The 18,032-nt window shown below is 41.0% G+C and overlaps 1 protein-coding gene across 1 annotated transcript; it reads right to left on the bottom strand.

The window, feature by feature from the left end:
* Positions 1-956: 956 nt before the first annotated feature.
* Positions 957-1,769, bottom strand: LOC122652481 (zinc finger protein GIS3-like). Its single transcript, XM_043846230.1, has one exon. The coding sequence runs from the start codon at positions 1,736-1,738 to the stop codon at positions 992-994; it is 747 nt and encodes a 248-aa protein (XP_043702165.1). The 5' UTR covers positions 1,739-1,769; the 3' UTR covers positions 957-991.
* Positions 1,770-18,032: the final 16,263 nt, after the last annotated feature.

Raw genomic sequence — 18,032 nt, 5'->3', positions numbered from 1 at the left:
GCTTTTTCCAAGACAAGATATGTAAATCTTTTCCATGTTTGCAAAGTCTATTCATGTTTACTGGATTCCACTGATGATCATGACCCCCTCCCCCGCCCCCGCCACTTTTTTTTTTGACGTGTGTACATAACATATATATAAAAGCTCACTTCATACATAAAATGATAAATTCACCATGTATTCTATATCTAACCTCACAGTCCTAAATTAGTGAGACACACACAGACACTCCCTAACCATGAAAAAAAGAATATAAGATGATCAGAGAGGAGGGAATGAGTACTATCTCTCAGCACTTCAATTTTAGATGAAAATTTCATTTTTAATTAAGGTCAAATGTTCTTTGTGCCAGAGTACATGATACGCCTAGACACATGAGGTGGGTGAAATGACTGCCCTATCCTACTGAATGGCTGAAATGATTGCCCCATGTGCCTGGGTGCAGCTTGCGCTCCTAGACAAAGAACAATCACCCTAATTATCTTTATCCATTTTGATGTAAACGAATAGTTACACTTACCATATTTAACTTTATTTAGTACGTATTCTCAGAATAGATTCTAAGTGTAGAATGCATTTTGTAATCTGATTCTTTTCTATTTTTCGCTTTAAGATACGTTCTAGATCTAGAATCTATTCCATCTATTCCGAGAATGCTTAGCAAACACAATGTATATAAATATGCATTAATTTATAATATTTAAAAAGAAAAAAAAAAAAGAAAAAAAAAAGAAAGAAAATCAAAAAATTGTGAGACCATAGCAAATGGCAATGCAGTTTGTATGTAAGATAGAAAAGCTTTCCTTGAAAAAATCAAAAAATGAAAAATATACATCATGATCCAATATAGGCAATTAAACATCAAGCTCAGAGCTGGGCCGAGCTGAGCAAGAAGCCAAGCATTGTGTTCTGCAATTTGGCACATATTTCAAGTTTCAAAGCGGATTTTGATGGATCAAATAAAGTAGTGAACTGAAGCCTCCTAAACTGATCAAGGCGCAGCTGGCGCAAGGCTGAGATGTAAATCCAAGCCAAAGGAATCGTCGAAACTGGGCCCACCATCACCTCCTCCTGCTGATGGGAAAAGTTTCGACGAAGAAGAAGAAGAAGAAGGGACAACCCCAGCAGGAGAAGCATGATGATGGTGATGAGGTCCAACTCGAACCTGAACCTGAGAATGAGACCCACTCCTTACCTCTCCTAACCCCATCACTTCCCCTCCTACGTACGTTAACGTGGCCGGGGCTCTCCCGGCACCACCCGAAGGAAAGACGCAACCGTGAGACACGGGGAAGGGCGGCGCCGCCCTCGACATGTATACCCAGGGAGGCGATTGGGGACCCGTTGCAGGAACCAGCATCGGAGTCGAGGGAGCGAGGAGGTGTGGCGGTGGCGCGAAGGCCGATATCATAGGATTTCGGATGTAAGAAGCGGCGGAGCTTCTACTGGCTTGCATTTGGGCGCGCTTGAGTTGCTGTCTCTCCTTCTTGTGAGCGTTTTGGTGGCCACCTAATGCTTGGGAGTTGGCAAATTCGCGACAGCAGTACTGGCACTCGTATTTCCGACCTTCGCTGGCAGGGAAAACGCCGGAATCCGGTGAGTCTGATCTGGTTTTGATTGAATCTACCTCCTGATCTTCTTCTGATACATTGAAGCCAAAGAGCTTTAGTCGTACGTTGTTGGTGGTGGGGGTGGCACTATTATTTGGCTTGGTTTGGTAATCTGCTACTTCAGCCATTATTGGACTAAAGCAACTGAAGCTAAAGCTCTGCAAGATTTGGTTATAAGAATAAGAATAGCATGAGATTTGTCGTGGGTTTTGTTGTTTGGCTTGGAAGATCAGAAGGATAGCAGAAATGAGAGAAAGAAGAAATGCAGGAAAAGCGAGAGAGGGGAATGGGAATGGGAATGGGAATGGGGATATCTATCTATCTGGGATTTATTTGTGTTAGTAGAGTGGGTGCATGTGTTGGGGTATTTATATAGGAGATACCTAAAAAGGTCTTTTGCACAGTTAGAACTTAGAAAAGAGAGAGTGAGAGAGAGATTGGGTTGCCGGTTGCGGACATCCCAAGGAGGGAGGGAGGGAGGAGTAGCTAAAGAAAGAGTGGCATTGGGAACATAACCCAGAAACAAACAAGGAAACACAGCAATACTACTTATGGTTCATTTCGCGTATGTCTCGCCATTTATTCCATCCTGATTAGGAGGGAGAAGGGGGAACCCGGTACCCATTTACTAAATTACCCCTTGATGTTTTTTATCCGTTACGTAAGCTTGTTGATAGTATTATACTACGTACAGTGTAACTCTTTTTTTTTTTTTTTTTCGTAAAGTACGTACAGTGTAAACATGAATGGGAATTGGGACACATTATCGTACATGTCATTAAATTATCTCCTTCAATTCCCTGCGCGGCCCAGTTCCCTCATCCCTCTAATAAGAGAGGGGAGGGGGGGGGGGCAGATCCCATTCGTGCAGAGTGTTTGGGCAGGGGTAGGGTGTTCATTGCGTCCCCTTGTTAGGGGGACTGGGGGACTAGAGAGGATAAAGATACGGGAGTCAGCCAAACTGTTACACTCCTTTGGAATATATTAAGGATGTAAATGGATAACCAAAATCCGAAACCGCATTCGTATTCATTTAGAGATATCCGGAAAAAAAAACCCGAATACTCCAATAAAAGTCCATTCGAAAAAAAATTCAAATACTTAATAATAAAAAATTAAGTAAATAATGATTTTGAGGGTTTTTGAAGATTCAACATGTTCTTGAATATGATGAAAAAAGAATCATGATCTAAGAGATATGGATTTGAGAGTGAATTGTATTCGCTAAGGGGAGGACGGTTCAAGTTACGCAAGACAGGGATATGTAAATGGATGGTCGAAAATCCGAATTCATTTAGAGGTATCCATATTTGTTCAGAGAATATCTGGCTCCGATCCATATCTGATCCGTTTACTTCCCTAGACTATATCTCAAAATATAGTGCATTAAGAGGGTAGGGCAACGCCGGATAAGTTGGGGTGGTCGATCTGAAATTGCTAGTAGGTTCAAAGTCGAACTGAATCGGTAGATCAGACCGTTTGAAGCCTGAAATTGGACCAACCAAATAGTAAACGGTCCGATGTTGAAGTTAGAGTGATTAGGTAGGTGTTCATAGTGCTTATTTATAGCCCAATGGGAGACTGTTTGGGATTAATTGACACGGGTAACTAACCAACCATTTATAACCTTATTGGCCTATTTATGGCCTGATTAGCCAATTAAGTAACCCATTTAAAGAATGAGTAACACATTTTATTAGATAATGTATGGAACCTTAAATTGGTTGGGACCAATTAACTAAACGATTGAATTGATTGATTAAACCGGGCAATCCATATTCCATATACCGACCCATGCATGCACCCATATTCCCATCATCCAAAGAAGGAACTAAAATTGGGTAGGTCACCTCCATGACCACACCATTACCGCATGGAGGATGATGAGGCCATTCCAAACTCCAAAGTGGCCATTTACTTATTAGTTTTTTATTTTTTTTAAACTTAATTATATAGATCATTAGCGACTAGCTAGCTACTCCTTAATTAAAATTGTTTTAAATTAATCACCCTATTGTATTGTATTTATATATAGACATATAGGTAGGGGGTTGTCAGCTAATTAAGCTTAGTCCACCTTAAAGTTGAAGATAGTGAGGATTAAGGTTGTTTGGTACTATTAATTTTCTAGAGATGATCACTATGGATCGCCTAATATTTAACAAAACCCTTCCCGCCCAATTACGTACCCAAACATATTATCTTTTCCTTTAAGTATTGTTGGCATTTCATCATTGGCTATCTTCTTCACATCATGTCTTATTGGGTGGGCCTTATTGCCAGATTATTTCCACTCCAAACAAGCAGATCTTCCTCCATGGAAGGTGTACGTTGGATTTGAATCTTTTCTCTATATACTATAATTCCTTCTTTTTTTTCCAATTCCAAACAATTTAAGACGAGATTCTAACTTATGAAGAAAAATTTTAAATAGATATCCATATATGTATGGAGGGAGAGAGAGAGAAGTATAGCAAATTTGGATATTCCAAGAGATCCATGACCCATATGTTTGGAATTGAAGAAACAAAAAAAAAAAAAAAGAAGAGATCCATGACCCATATGTGTCATTTTTGTAATTTGTCAATCCAAAAGCTTGTGGGAAAGTATTTTAATGAAACGAACCCAAATGGGCTCCCTGAAGCCCATGTCTCTGTTGGCTGTCTTCTGGTGCAACAGTGGTTAGAAAAATCCACAGTCTCTCTCTCTGTCTCTCTCTCAGCTATAATTATAATAAGGGAAAAATAATTGTATGTTTCCAACTATTGTTTTTCACAGAGGAACACTTCAGCGTTGTCGTGGCTTGATCTTGGGAGCCGACAGCCACCCACCCCTCAGGCCCTCACCTCTCTCTGTCTCTCGATCTCTTTCTGTCTGTCTCACACACATATTCACAAACACAAACGTTGCAATCTTTCAAAGGCTTTGAGATGAGGAAGTTAAGTTGGAAAATCCCATGCATGCAAAATTAATCTCCCCACCTCTCCCATCCAAAACATCAAATCTGTCAAACTCTAACCCTACTACTACTTACTACTACTAACAACAATAATAAGCACAAAACCCACCCACCAATCATTACCTACTACCAATCACTGCATCCAAAGCTTTGACGTGTCTCCGACTGCAACACTTACAATCTTCCACGTGTACCCTTTAGCTGGGTCTCACTTTTGTGTCCCAAACCCTTGGATAACCCCATGTTTCACAAAACCATATATATGTATAGGAAAGTAGTTTTGTTATCTTTCTTTCTTCTTCAAAATAAGGGACAAATGTATCTTTTTAGTTGGGAAGGAGAGAGATAGACTTATGGGAGTGCTGGCATAAATCACTTGCAAACATGATTTTTATTTTCATATCTGTATATGTTCATTTCAATTCTACCTCTATAAAATCAAACAAAATGAAAATAAAATCCCAATGCAAGAATTCAGCTCTCATCCAGCTGTGACGGGAGCTAGATGATTCAGCCCAGCCAAAATAAAGGTGTTTGGGGTCATTCAACAGGCAGACCCTCTACGAAATGACCAAACCCATCCTATGAAATGACCAAACCCCCTGCCCCCCCTATTTTGGCTGGGCTGGATCCTTCAGCTTCCACCACGACTGGAGGAAAGCCAGGTCGCAGATGCAAAACCCCTCAGATCAGATCAGGGTTTAAAAACCGGGCATTTTCCAAGCATGTAGGAGTTTTTAGGAGTTTTTTCGTACAGAATTAGCCCAAGTTGGATGGGAGGGGGGAATCGGGCCTATTCGATCCGACGACACTTTAAACCCTGGATCCGATGTTCAGTTCAGGTGTTGGGGGCCTGGGGGCCCACCATGACGTGATGATGATGATAGGTAAACGTTTTAGCATGCATGATTCCGTGATTAACGTTGATTAGGCCTCTAATAACTTTCCCTCCCTTGCTGCTTGTTTTATTATCTATTTACTAAAATACGGTTCCCTTTTGTTTGTTTGTTTGTTTGTTTCTTTCCCTTTTTTCTTTCTCCTCTCTCATCAGGGACTGGAACTGGAACTGGGACTGGGACTGGACAGAGAGATCTTTCAGAATCTTACTAACTACGACGAAAAGGGCTCCCAATCTTTTCAATTCAATTTAAGAGAGAGAGAGAGAGAGAGAGAGTGAGTGTGTGTGTGTGTGACAGAGAACAAATAAATCCTCCTTTGGTGGTCCCCACTTGAAATAAAAATCCAAAACCAAATATATTATATATCATTCCAAAACTTCCCCAAAGTCTCTATAAGGTCTTTTCAGTCTTCACCACAACTCCATATCTGACCCACCATTGTCTCCTCCTCTTCCTTCTTCCTTCCTCATGTGGGTTTTATTCAAAGACCCCACCCCCCTTCCCTCTTCACTTATTAGTCAAATTTTCTCATATTATGATAACAAGATTTGAGCCAATTCTTTCATTATCTCCAAGACCCCACTTTATTAAACTTATCTCTCTTAATTGATCAATTACATCACTAAAGTTAAGATTAGTGCGTGGTGACTTAATCAAATATTGGGTATTTAAATAATAATATCACCATATCTGTGACCTAAGCATCTTGACATGTGGCAAACATCCATGAGTTGATGCTCTGTTTGTAGTTTCTTGCTCTCTTGCTTGGAAAGGAATATTTTTCCATTGAACCCTAAACCCAATATTCCATAAAAACCATGTAAGATATAAGAAAGCGTTATTGTCTAATCATGTAGATTAGTGCTTATCTACTATATATGATGTTTAACTCATCCACTAGTAGTGGGTTTTTGACCTCTCTATCTATTAGACTAGTACACAACATTATTATTGTTCTTTTTTATTATTAATAAATGTTTTTCTCAAATACCAATTTTTTTTTTTTTAGTTAGCAACTAGGTAGGGACACTATCTCTATCAAAAGGGGGATCTGAGGAATTGGATCTACCTGAAAAAGTATGACAGGTGACCCTCCATGAAGGCTTGTAGACAAATACTTTCTAAGATTATTCATATAAGGTTGAGGGTTGAGACTCATCAATGGCTTTTAAAATTAAGTATGATTATTTGTCTTTTCATGTGTGTTGGTTGGATCTTCTATCTCTATCCTTTCAAGGGCCTTCCATAATTGAAGTTGTGGAGTGGGACCCACAACCCAACTAGTAGTTAGACATAAAGATGATGAAACTTATGCTGTGCAGGAATTAATATTTGGAGGTTAATTAGGCAATATGGGTGTGGGGCCATGGATTGTCAGGGAAAACGAGAACATGGCTTCTTCCTTTGATGTAGGGAAAATCATGTGGTGGTGCATCTCACTTCCTCTCTTAGTGTCCCCACAAGCATCAGTACTGGGTTAGGAAGACCTTGCACTGGGACCACAGCCCACAGTATACGTGAACAATATAACCCTAGGGCATATGTAGGCACTATATACATCAAAACCATAACCCAATTTGCACTCTATGTTTTAAAATCCAAGATGAATAGAAATCGCAAATAAACAATCATACAATCGAACATAAAGATTTACTTACATATATGGTTTGACAAGATTACCTACATCCACAGTAAGACGAGATCTGCTTAACTATCAATGGAGAATAGTATTACAGCAATTCGTCTTCAAACCTCTCAAATTGATTACTGAGAAAGAAATCTCGCTACATATTTATAGTGAAACCCTATATAAGAAATTTATCGAAATAACCATATAGTTCACTCTCTCTTACACACACACATGCATGGTGAAATTTACGTAGGGTGATGATGAAATTATCTAATAACTTTTTTGTTAAGTTGGTTTATGTAGTAGGGTCATGGAATTATCTCTAATCACTTATTTCTACCTTGTGAATTGATCAACACAACTGTCTTCTTGAACATGAACTTTTGCTCTTGTTGTAATGGTTTCCACCATCAAATATAATAAAAGATATGAAGAGGCCTAAATCATGCTTACTTGGGAGTTGATTGAAGTGATGCAGATGTTAACATTTGAGATTGCCCAAATCCTGCATATGTCCCACCAAGTTGTGTTTATTAAGTAAAAACTATATAATGGGACATTATTTTATTAATTTAATTTAGACAAGATTATTACATACATGTTCCTACTATAATACAGCCCCATTAACTTGGTAACCATCTTTGTTTCTTATTGTAGCCATTACTTTTGAAAGGACCCAAAAGTTTTTTTGTTTTCTCTCTCTCTCTCTCTCTGTCTATCTCTCTGATTGACTTGAGTTTTAAGTTGATATCCCTTTTATGGATTTGTTCAAAGCATGTTAAGCAATACAAGCAATGTGGAATGACTTGATAAAACCCCATTTGAAGTATTAAAAGTGGCACTACCCACTTCAAATATTAAAATAATAAGAGGGAGGTTGGGTGGAGTTAGCTTTAAGTCATGTGAAGTAGCTCTATAAACTTTATATTAATTGACATGGAACTAAACCTAGATCAGAATGTCTAGATTTTATTAGCTTCCAATGAATTCCCTCCTTTGAGATTTATTTTAAAAAATAAAAAATAAAAGGGTAAATTATAGGTCACCCCCTGATTTTCAAACAAAACTCAGATCACCCCCTTGTTTTTGAAAAAACTCAAATCATCCCCTGGTTTAGATTCCAATATGACAAATTAGTCTCTATCGTTAGTTTTATGCTGTTAAGTGATGATGTCAGCTAGTTAAATAAATTTAAATCCCTAAACTACCATTGACCAATGTTAAAGATAAAGGAAGGGTAATATTGTAAATTTAATTTCAATGTTTTAGTACAAGGATAAAATAATCATTTCACACCAATAACTAACAATAGATTAACACCGTTTTTATAGACAGGGTGATTTGAGTTTTTTAAAAAACCAGGGGGTGATCTGAGTTTCGTTTGAAAATCAGGGGGTGACATGTAATGTACCCAAAATACAAGTCTTGAATTAGATTGATATGAGGTTTGGTCAATTAATGAGACAAAAATAACTGTGGATGTTACCTGTAAAGTAAGCTACATATACATACACATGACTATGGAACTCAAAGACATGTGTTTGGAAACCAATGCACATGACAAAGAGTATTCTTTGGTATTTATGAGCATGTGGACTTGGTCTTAAGAAAAGTGTTTTAACTGTTTTGAGTATTAATACACCCCCCCCTCCCTACTTGAGTCTTGAGGTTCCTATTTTAGTAAAGAAAGAGACTTAGATAAACTATCTTTGAATTTTGGAGGCATGTCCCCTGGAGATTCTAGTTAGTTGCAAGGCTCTAACATATAAAACAAAAAATTAAAAAACAAAAAATTGTTTCCAACAGGAAACCAGGGTCAAGAGACTCAAAGACAAACTCTCCTTAATTAAATAATTGTAGTCTTTTAAGTATATGCATTAGGTCATCTTCTAGCTCTGCAGAGTTTAATTGGCAAAGGAAAATATTGATTTCTGACACAAGAAGGAACCTTCTATGATATAAAATAAAATTTTGAAATTGGGTTTGCTCAGCTGTTGTTGTATCTTGATTAATTTTTTCCTTAAAATAGATTACCTAAGAAGATGTACGTTCTTTAGTCTCATCTAGAAAACTATTAACTTGCACGTAAGCTTATTTATTGTTTATGAGCAATGTGACTATGTTTACCATTATTTTCAAATTAATTTGTTGCGCGATTTCAATGCTAATTGTACTTTGCAATGAGATTAAAATATTGGTCATGCATCGACGGAGAAGGCGGTTACTAAAAATCAGGATTAAGGGACCAGTAAACTTGGAAACGGCGGTCAGTCCAGGAGAAACGCCAGTCCTATGAATCCATTAACCATCTATAGTACAATGGGGGACCATAATCTGATACTTAATGAGCTAAATAGAAAGGTCCATGGCTGCTCTTTCACCCCATGGGTGCTCTAAATCTTGGCTTAATCTAGATAGTAATTAATTGATCTTGTTTCTGAATAAATATAGTATAATGGAGAAACATGAGATGGTTCTTAATTTGTCCTACTTAAGGTGTTTGTCCATGCAAGACAAGATGTGATATGTTCTTTCAAAGTTTCGAAACTTTGAATCTATGGAACATTGGATGCTAATAAACAGGCAAGAAGAGGCCTGCATTTGTCAATTCGACCCCAACCCTATCTCCATATATCTGACTACGAAAGTGGGGTCAAACCTGGCCGGGATGGATGTTAAGGTTGTGTTTGGTATGTATTCTCGGAATAGATTCTAGGTTTAAATCACATTTTAAAGGGAAAAAATAGAAACAAATTGGGTTTCAAAATGTGTTCTAGACCCAGATTCTATCCCAAGAATACATACCAAACACAGCCTAATATGTATTAGTTATTGAATCATATTGTAACTTAGAATTCTGTATTTTATTCATTAACAATCACAATGTGATTTTATACAAGAGAAAAGGTATGGAAACCCTAGAGGATTGGATCGGATCATCCACATGTGATCACGATTACAATAGGAAACAAATCCTAGAATATTGCACATGTGATAACGCATAGAATAGGAAAGGAAATCCTAAATATAATCAATGACTAAACCGTATATAGAGTTGCTATAGGAGAGAAACTCTATATACGTCAACACACCCCCTCAAGATGACGAGTCGTGACAACGAATCTTCAATTTGTCCCGCAAGAATTGGAACCACGCAGTAGAAAGTGGCTTGTTAAGAGCAGTAGCAAGTTGATCAGTGGTGGAGATGAACTGAACGGACAGTTGGCACCTAGCAACACGATCTCGAACAAAGTGAAAGTCAATCTCCACATGCTTAGTGCGAGCATGGAAGACTGAGTTTGCCGATAAATAGGTTGCACCAATATTGTCACACCAAAAAATGGGAGGACCAAGTAGGGTGAAACCCAACTCAATGAAAGAGACTCAAGCCAAACAAGTTCGGCAGCAACATCAGCCAAGGCTTTGTACTCAGATTTTGTAGAAGAGCGAGCAACAGTACATTGTTTGCGAGAGTTCCAGGAGATCAGGTTGGGGCCAAGGAAAATAGCATAGGCGCCCGTAGATTTACGATCCTCAATACTGCCAGCCCAATCTGCATCAGAGTATGCATGTAAGGTTCGATCAGGAGATCGACTGATGAGAAAACCATGTGTGAGAGTGGCCTTCAAGTAACGCATGATACGTTTGACAAGAGACCAATGATCCTCAGTGGGTGCATGCATATACTGGCATACACGATTTACAGCAAAGGCAACATCAAGGTGCATGAGTGTAACATATTGGAGAGCACCCACTATGGAGCGGTACTTAGTAGCATCGGAGAAAGGAGCACCCCATGAGGCAGGGGATGTGATGGTGGTAGCCATGGGGGTGGAGCAGGGCTTGCAGTCGACCATACCGGCATGTTGTAGTAGATCGGACACATACCGAGATTGAGAAAGCAAGAGACCTTTAGAGCTATAGGTCACTTCGATCCCAAGGAAGAAGGACAGCGGGCCGAGGTCCTTAATGGCAAACTCAGAGGACAACTGATTGAGGAGAGAAGTGACACGGTCAGCAAATTGCTTGTAACCAAAATATCATCCACATAAATTAGGACATATATAGTGTGAATGGCATCCTTAAAAATAAAGAGTGAAGGATCCGTTTGAGAAGCATGAAAACCCAACTGAATAAGGTATTGAGAGAGGCGATGGAACCAAGCATGAGGCACCTGTTTCAGTCCGTATAGCGACCTGTGAAGTTTACACACATGATTAGGTCGGGTACTGTTAACAAAGCCGGGTGGCTGCACCATAAACACATCCTCTGAAAGAATACCATGCAGGAAGGCATTCTGAACATCAAGTTGGCGAACCGGCCAACCCTGAGAAACTACAATTGTTAAGATAGATCGAATTGTCGTGGGTTTTACAACCGGACTGAAAGTCTCAAGAGAATCAATGTCAGGTTGCTAGTTAAACCCTTTTGCAATCAAACAGGCCTTATAACGCTTAAGAGAGCCATTTGCCTTGTGCTTCACATGGTAAACCCATTTGCAACCGACAAGATTCATGGTAGGAGATCTAGGAACCAGTGACCAGGTGCCATTTTTTAGCAGTGCATTAAATTCTTCAGCCATTGTAGTTCGCCACTCCGGGAGTTTAGATGCATGTGAAAAACAAGTAGGCTCAGGGGGGAGTGACGTCAGTATGTAAAGCATGGGGGCGGGAGCGGGAGGGTACTATAATAGGTGGGGGAGGCTGGTGGGAGACAGGCATGGTGGAATAGGGAGCGGGTACGGGTGGGTGGAGAGGGCAGGGGAGGGGACGGTGAAGGGGAAGAGGACACCAAGATAGGGATGGTGGGAGAGGCCGGGGGAGACGGTGATGAGATAGGCGGAGGTGGTAGGGTAGGTGGTGGCAATGGTAAGGGTGGAATAACACAAGGAGTGGAACCCCAGGGTGAAGGAGAGACCGGGGAGGGATATGAAACACAAGAAGGACAGGAAAAAAATGGGAAAGTAAACTCGCCAAAGCGAACATGATGAGCAATCCATATTTTCTTAGATTTAAGGTCGAGACACCGATAACCAGTGTGGGAAGGGCTATAACCGAGGAAAACACAAGGGGTGGAACGAAAGTTCATTTTATGATTGTTGTAAGGTCGAAGAAAGGGGTAGCAAAGGCACCCAAAAACACGGAGAAAAGAGTAGTCAGGAGGTTTATGGTGGACCAATTGAAAGGGTGAAATTTTGTCAGACACTCGTGAGGGCATTCGATTGATTAAAAAAACAGTGGTTTCAAAGGTAAAATGCCAATATTGTAGGGGAACATGTCCATGGGCAAGAAGAGACAAAAATCGTATATAGAGTTACTATAGGAGAGAACTCTATATACGTCAATAAATCAAAATAATGTATTTTGCATTTCGGCTAAAAAGAAGATGAAAATACATGAAGTAGAAGAGATTTTAAGACAAAACAGGAGCATTAGACTGCCAAAAATACAACCCCCATTAAAGATGGATTTAATGGATGCCATGGCCTGGAAGTTGTAAAATGATCAACACGTGGTCTAAACATCCACAAAAGATTTTTCACTATGGGAATAGTAGAAGAAAATCACGTGCTTTGCGCACCAATTTGTACTACATGAAGATATGATGTAGCAATTTTCACCAGTTTCTATGTAGAAAATGTCTTGGATAGAGTGTGTAATTTCGAACTCAAATTCAATCAAATGTCCTCTCATGTATTTTCATGCATCCCTTTGTATTTCAGCCATCCATGTATTATAATTTTTTTTTAATAAACCATGTACTATGCAATTACTCAACTATGACTAAGCTCTATGTTGCCATTTGTTGAATCCATTAATGTCCATAAAATTTCAGCCTAATCTGTCTGCCACGCATTAGGAAATCGGATCGGAATCAGCCAAAGTGACTTGTGTAGAAGACGAGAACCTAAAACGATGCAGAAAAAGAATGAAAATCGAAAATAACAATCACACAATGCACACAAGGATATAAGTGGTTCGGCAAGATTGCCTATGTCCACGGTGAGATGAAATATGCTTCTCTATCAATGGAGAATAGGGTTACAGCCGCTCGTCCTTACAGCAGAAGAGTCATCACTACAATTTATAGAGAAACCCTATACAATTAATTTATCGAAATACCCATATAGCCCTAAAAAATATTTTCCTGGGGGCTACCATCCTGGAACCCTTACATGGACCCGTCAGTTCTCCACTGCCCCAATAACAAAGATTAACGCGCAAGGTAAACTAGTCCCTACGGCCTCTTAACGGACCAGATGAATGACCCAACTAATGCAACAGATGGAATACAAGACATTGTATCCTCCCCCGATTCTATCGATCCAAATTAATGGAGACCAATCCCATACCCAATTCTAAGTTTTAAACCTTTACTTTGGGTACTAAATCAGACAGTAATTTTTTATTATTCCAAATCAAACCATTAATATCTAATAGAAATGGAACACAATTTCTTGGGCAAACCACATTTCTCCACTTTAGGAAGTAGATCAACTAAAAGCACAGGGATCAGTTCAAACCTCCATCACTTACCGCCCCACACGATCTGTTGCTTTTTAAGTCCCTGAAGTAAGCTTCTAGTTTCCACTTCAACCCTACTTTCTGCCATTCCATAATGCAGTCCTTAAAAATAAATAAATAAATTTGACCATGAAGCAATATGCCAAAAGCCCAACCGGGATCCTTAAGTGATGGGGTTAATGAAACCAAAAGGCCTAGAATTAATCACAGGAGAATAAGAATCAGATTGAAAATACAAAGTGGAAAAGAAAGAATAAGAATTAAGTCTTGACTGACGGAAAATAACATAGAAAGAAAGAGGTCCAAAATGGAGAAATTGTGAAGAGTCTCATTTTCTCATTAATAACTGAGGTATTACACTTATATATATACACACATAAGGGAACCCATAACTGGTTACAACAACCTATAACTAACTGTGTGACAGCTGTACTCAGCACACTACGTGACAGTTGTACTGAGAACCTTGTTAGTATGTGTGATCGTGTAGGTAGGACTCTCCATAACACGCCCCCTCAAGCTCAACGGGGTGTGACCGACGTTGAGTTTGGACCGAAGATAGCTGAACCGGGGTCGAGAAAGACCTTTTGTCAAGACATTGGCATGCTGATCAACAGTCGAAACATAGCGGGCGTGGAGTTGTTTCGAATCAACCATATCACGCACAAAATGAAAATCGATGTCAATGTGTTTCATCCGAGCATGAAACAGCGGATTGGCAGTTAGATATTTCGCGCCAATGTTGTTATAGCAGACAACTGGGGCTGTAGCCAAGAAGACACCTAACTCATGGAGCAGAGAGCGAAGCCAAACAATCTTAGCAGCAACTGAGGCGACAGCTATGGTATTCAGCCTCTGTGGAAGACCGAGAGACAGTTTCTGTTTGTGAGAGGACTAAGAGATCTAATGTGAACCAAGATACACACAGTAGCCAGTCGTGGACTTACGGTCAATGGGACAACCTGCCTAGTCAGCATCAGAATAAGCTACCAGCGACATCGTGGACTAACGACAAAAGACTAAGCCATAAGTGGGCGTATGAAGGAGAAACCGCAAGATATGCTTCATTGCAGCCCAGTGAGCATCTGTAGGGCTGTGTATAAACTATGCAACACGGCTCACAACAAAACTGATATCTGGCCGTGTGAGGGTTAAGTATTGGAGAGCCCCAACAACACGACGATATTCACTACCATCAGGCAAGGGTGTACCCGTAGTGAGGGACAAGGAGACACCAGCCGCAATCGGAGTGAACACCGGCTTGGCAGAGCCCATATTGACGCTGGCTAGTAAATCATGAACATATTTAGCCTAATTGAGAAAAAGACCAGCAGAAGTCCTTATAACCCCCATACCTAAGAAAAAACTCAACTCCCCAAGCTCTTTAAGAGCAAAGGCAGTGGACATCTGTCGGACCAAAGCGGTAATGGCAGAAGGATCATTCCCAGTGAGCACTAGATCATCCACATATATCAATAGATACAAAACCACAGTGCCCTGACGATAGATGAATAGGGAGACATCAGTCTTAGAAGCATAGAAGCTACACGATAGTAAAAAACCACCGAGTCTGTTGAACCATTCCCTGGGGGCCTGGCGCAAGCCAAAAAGGGACTTACATAGGCGACAGACGTGGGCTGGAGCCGCTGGATCCTCAAAGCAGGGAGGTTGGCACAAAAGACGTCTCAGACAAGGAAGACGCAAACGCTTGGCATGATTCCGTAGGACCTCTCACCCAGGGCGCTGATGAAAGCCCTTGGCTTCAAGACGGGCCTTATAACGTTCGATGGTCCCATCCGCCTTACGTTTAAGGCGGAACACCCATTTGCACCCAACCACATTCTGACTCGGAGAGCGGGGAACCAAATCCCAGGTACCATTCCGAAGTAAAGCGTCAAAGTCATCTTCCATCGCTTGGCGCCATGGCAGAGAGCGCATGGCCTGTGTGTAGCAGGTGGGTTCGACCAAATCAACGGTAACAAGAGGAGTTGCAGCAAGGTTCAAGCGCTGCGTGGGGCGAAGAGAACCAGTCCTGCTCTAAGTAATCATTGGATGGGAAGGCCCAATTGTGGAAAGCACAACAGGAACAGGTGGGCCTAGAGCAAGCCCTCTGGGACTAGGTAGCCCAGGAGGCAAAGAGGACGGTGGTCCATGAGACGGTGAGGGTCCACGAGTCGGTAAGGGTCCATGAGACGATGAGGGTGAGGGCCCATAAGCCGGTGGGGGCCCAGGGACATCGAGGCCGATGTCAGTGTCGCAAAGCAAGGAACCAGTGGGAGTCGATGTAGCACTGGATGGGCCAGCATCGGCAGAACATGGCAGGAGCACAAGTGGTGCAGTAAAGAACTAAGGATCCAGCTCTGTGGTCGTGGCGCCAGCCCAAGTAGATGAATTTGAGAACGGAAACGTGGACTCGTCAAAAAGAACATCTCGTGCAACATATAAACGTTGGGTAAAAAGGTCCAAACACTGATATCTTTTATGTGACCGTGAGTAACCAAGAAATAAACAGGGCTTGGATCGGGAGTCCAATTTGTGTTGAGCATAGGGCCGTAGCCACGGATAGCACAGACATCTAAACGTGCGCAAAAAATAGTAGTCAGGTGCAATATTAAACAGCCACTTATAGGGGCTTTGGGAACCAATGAGAGGCGATGGTAGCCGGTTAATAAGATACATTGCAGTTAGGAACGCATAAGACTAGTATTTAGGTGGCACATTGGCATGTAGGAGAAGAGCAAGGCCACTCTCCGTAATATGACGGTGCTTGCGTTCAGCAGCACCATTTTGCGCCTGAGTATGTGAACAAGATATCCGTTTGGAAATACCATGAACCTGCAGAAAGGAATCTAGTACACCGAACTCTCCTCCTCCATCAGTTTGGACACACTTAATGGTCCTTGAAAAGTAGTTTTCCACCAACACCTTAAACCTTGTAAAGATTGGTAAAACATCACTCTTGCGGACCAGTGGAAATAACCAAATGTAACGACTGAAGTCATCTATGAAGACAACATAATAGCGAAAATTATCCACAAAAGCTACAGGGGCAGGGCCCCATACATCACAATGTAACAGTTCTAGAGAATACATGCTCAATGAATTAGTAACAGAAAGAGGAAGCCTGTGGCTTTTAGAACATGCACAAGTTCCACACAAAGAATGAGTAGTAGTAAATGAAGGTAATGCAAATTGCTTGACGAGACTTCAAACAGTCTTGAAGGAAGGATGACCAAGCCTACAGTGCCAGTCGGCCAGAGGAGCACGAACAACGGAAAGAGATAGTGATGGGGAACATCGAACCAGGGGCAGCTCATAGAGCCCATTGCTACTCAAGCCTCTGTATAAGATCATGTTCGTCTGATTGTCCTTAATCAAGAAATAGGTAGAATAGAATTCCAAATGCACATTATTATCAACAGAAAAACGTTGTGCCGACAGCAGATTCTGATGAATCATAGGAACCAAAAGAACATTATGTAATGAAAAAGCATGATCAGAACAATAATAGTTCGAGGATCCAATATGAGAAATGAAAAGATGACTACCATTACCTACAACAATTTGATCAGATCTAGAATAGGGAGATGAAATAACCAAATTACTAATGTCTACAGTGATATGGTTATTAGAACCAGTATCCAATAACCAAGAAGAAGCAGAGCTAGAGGAAATTGGAAAGGAAACACGTACCGAGGAAGGCATGGTTGAACCTCTGGGGGCAGTTAGAAGTCAAATGCCCAGGCTGATTGCATATCTGACAGGTGGAGCAAGTCGTCGGAACAGAGCAATTCACCGGAGGTGAACCCACCATGGGAGTACCAATGACTCGGGGAGCAGAGTGAGGCTGAGACAGATCTTGCCGTGAACCAGAGGACGAGAGATAGGGCTGACTGCCAGAACCACCATTCTGGTCCGAAAATTGCCTAGAATTGTTGTTGGAGTAGCGAAGATTGCCACGATAACGAGAACCACGAGAACGACGACCTCCAGATCTGGAAGGGGAGTCAACAGATCTGGAAGAAGAGTCATCAGATCGGTGAGAACCATATGGCACAGCAACCATATTCGCAGTGGTGACTGGAAAGAGACCATCAGAGGAGTGCAAAAAGTTCTCGTGACTCAGCAATAAACCAGTGAGCTCGATAAATGAAACCGGAGAAGAGTGGAGACGAATGGATGTCGCAAAATCACGATACTCACTACCAAGACCTCGGAGCACCGCCAACACCAGATCTTCGTCACTGATAGGCTGATCAATGGCAGCCAAGGTATCAACAATGGAGCGTGCAAAGAGGAGGTAGTCAGTAACTGAATCTGAACCTCGCTGAAGACGAAAGAGGCGATCCTTCAAGTCCATTATCCGAGTGCGGGAAGGAGCAAAGATTCAAGCGAGGGTTTCCCAAGCCT

This window comes from Telopea speciosissima, chromosome 2 (assembly GCF_018873765.1).
Source record: "Telopea speciosissima isolate NSW1024214 ecotype Mountain lineage chromosome 2, Tspe_v1, whole genome shotgun sequence".
NCBI lineage: Eukaryota > Viridiplantae > Streptophyta > Magnoliopsida > Proteales > Proteaceae > Telopea > Telopea speciosissima.
Note: the sequence above shows the minus strand (reverse complement) of the source record. Positions and strands in the feature narration are given on the sequence as shown.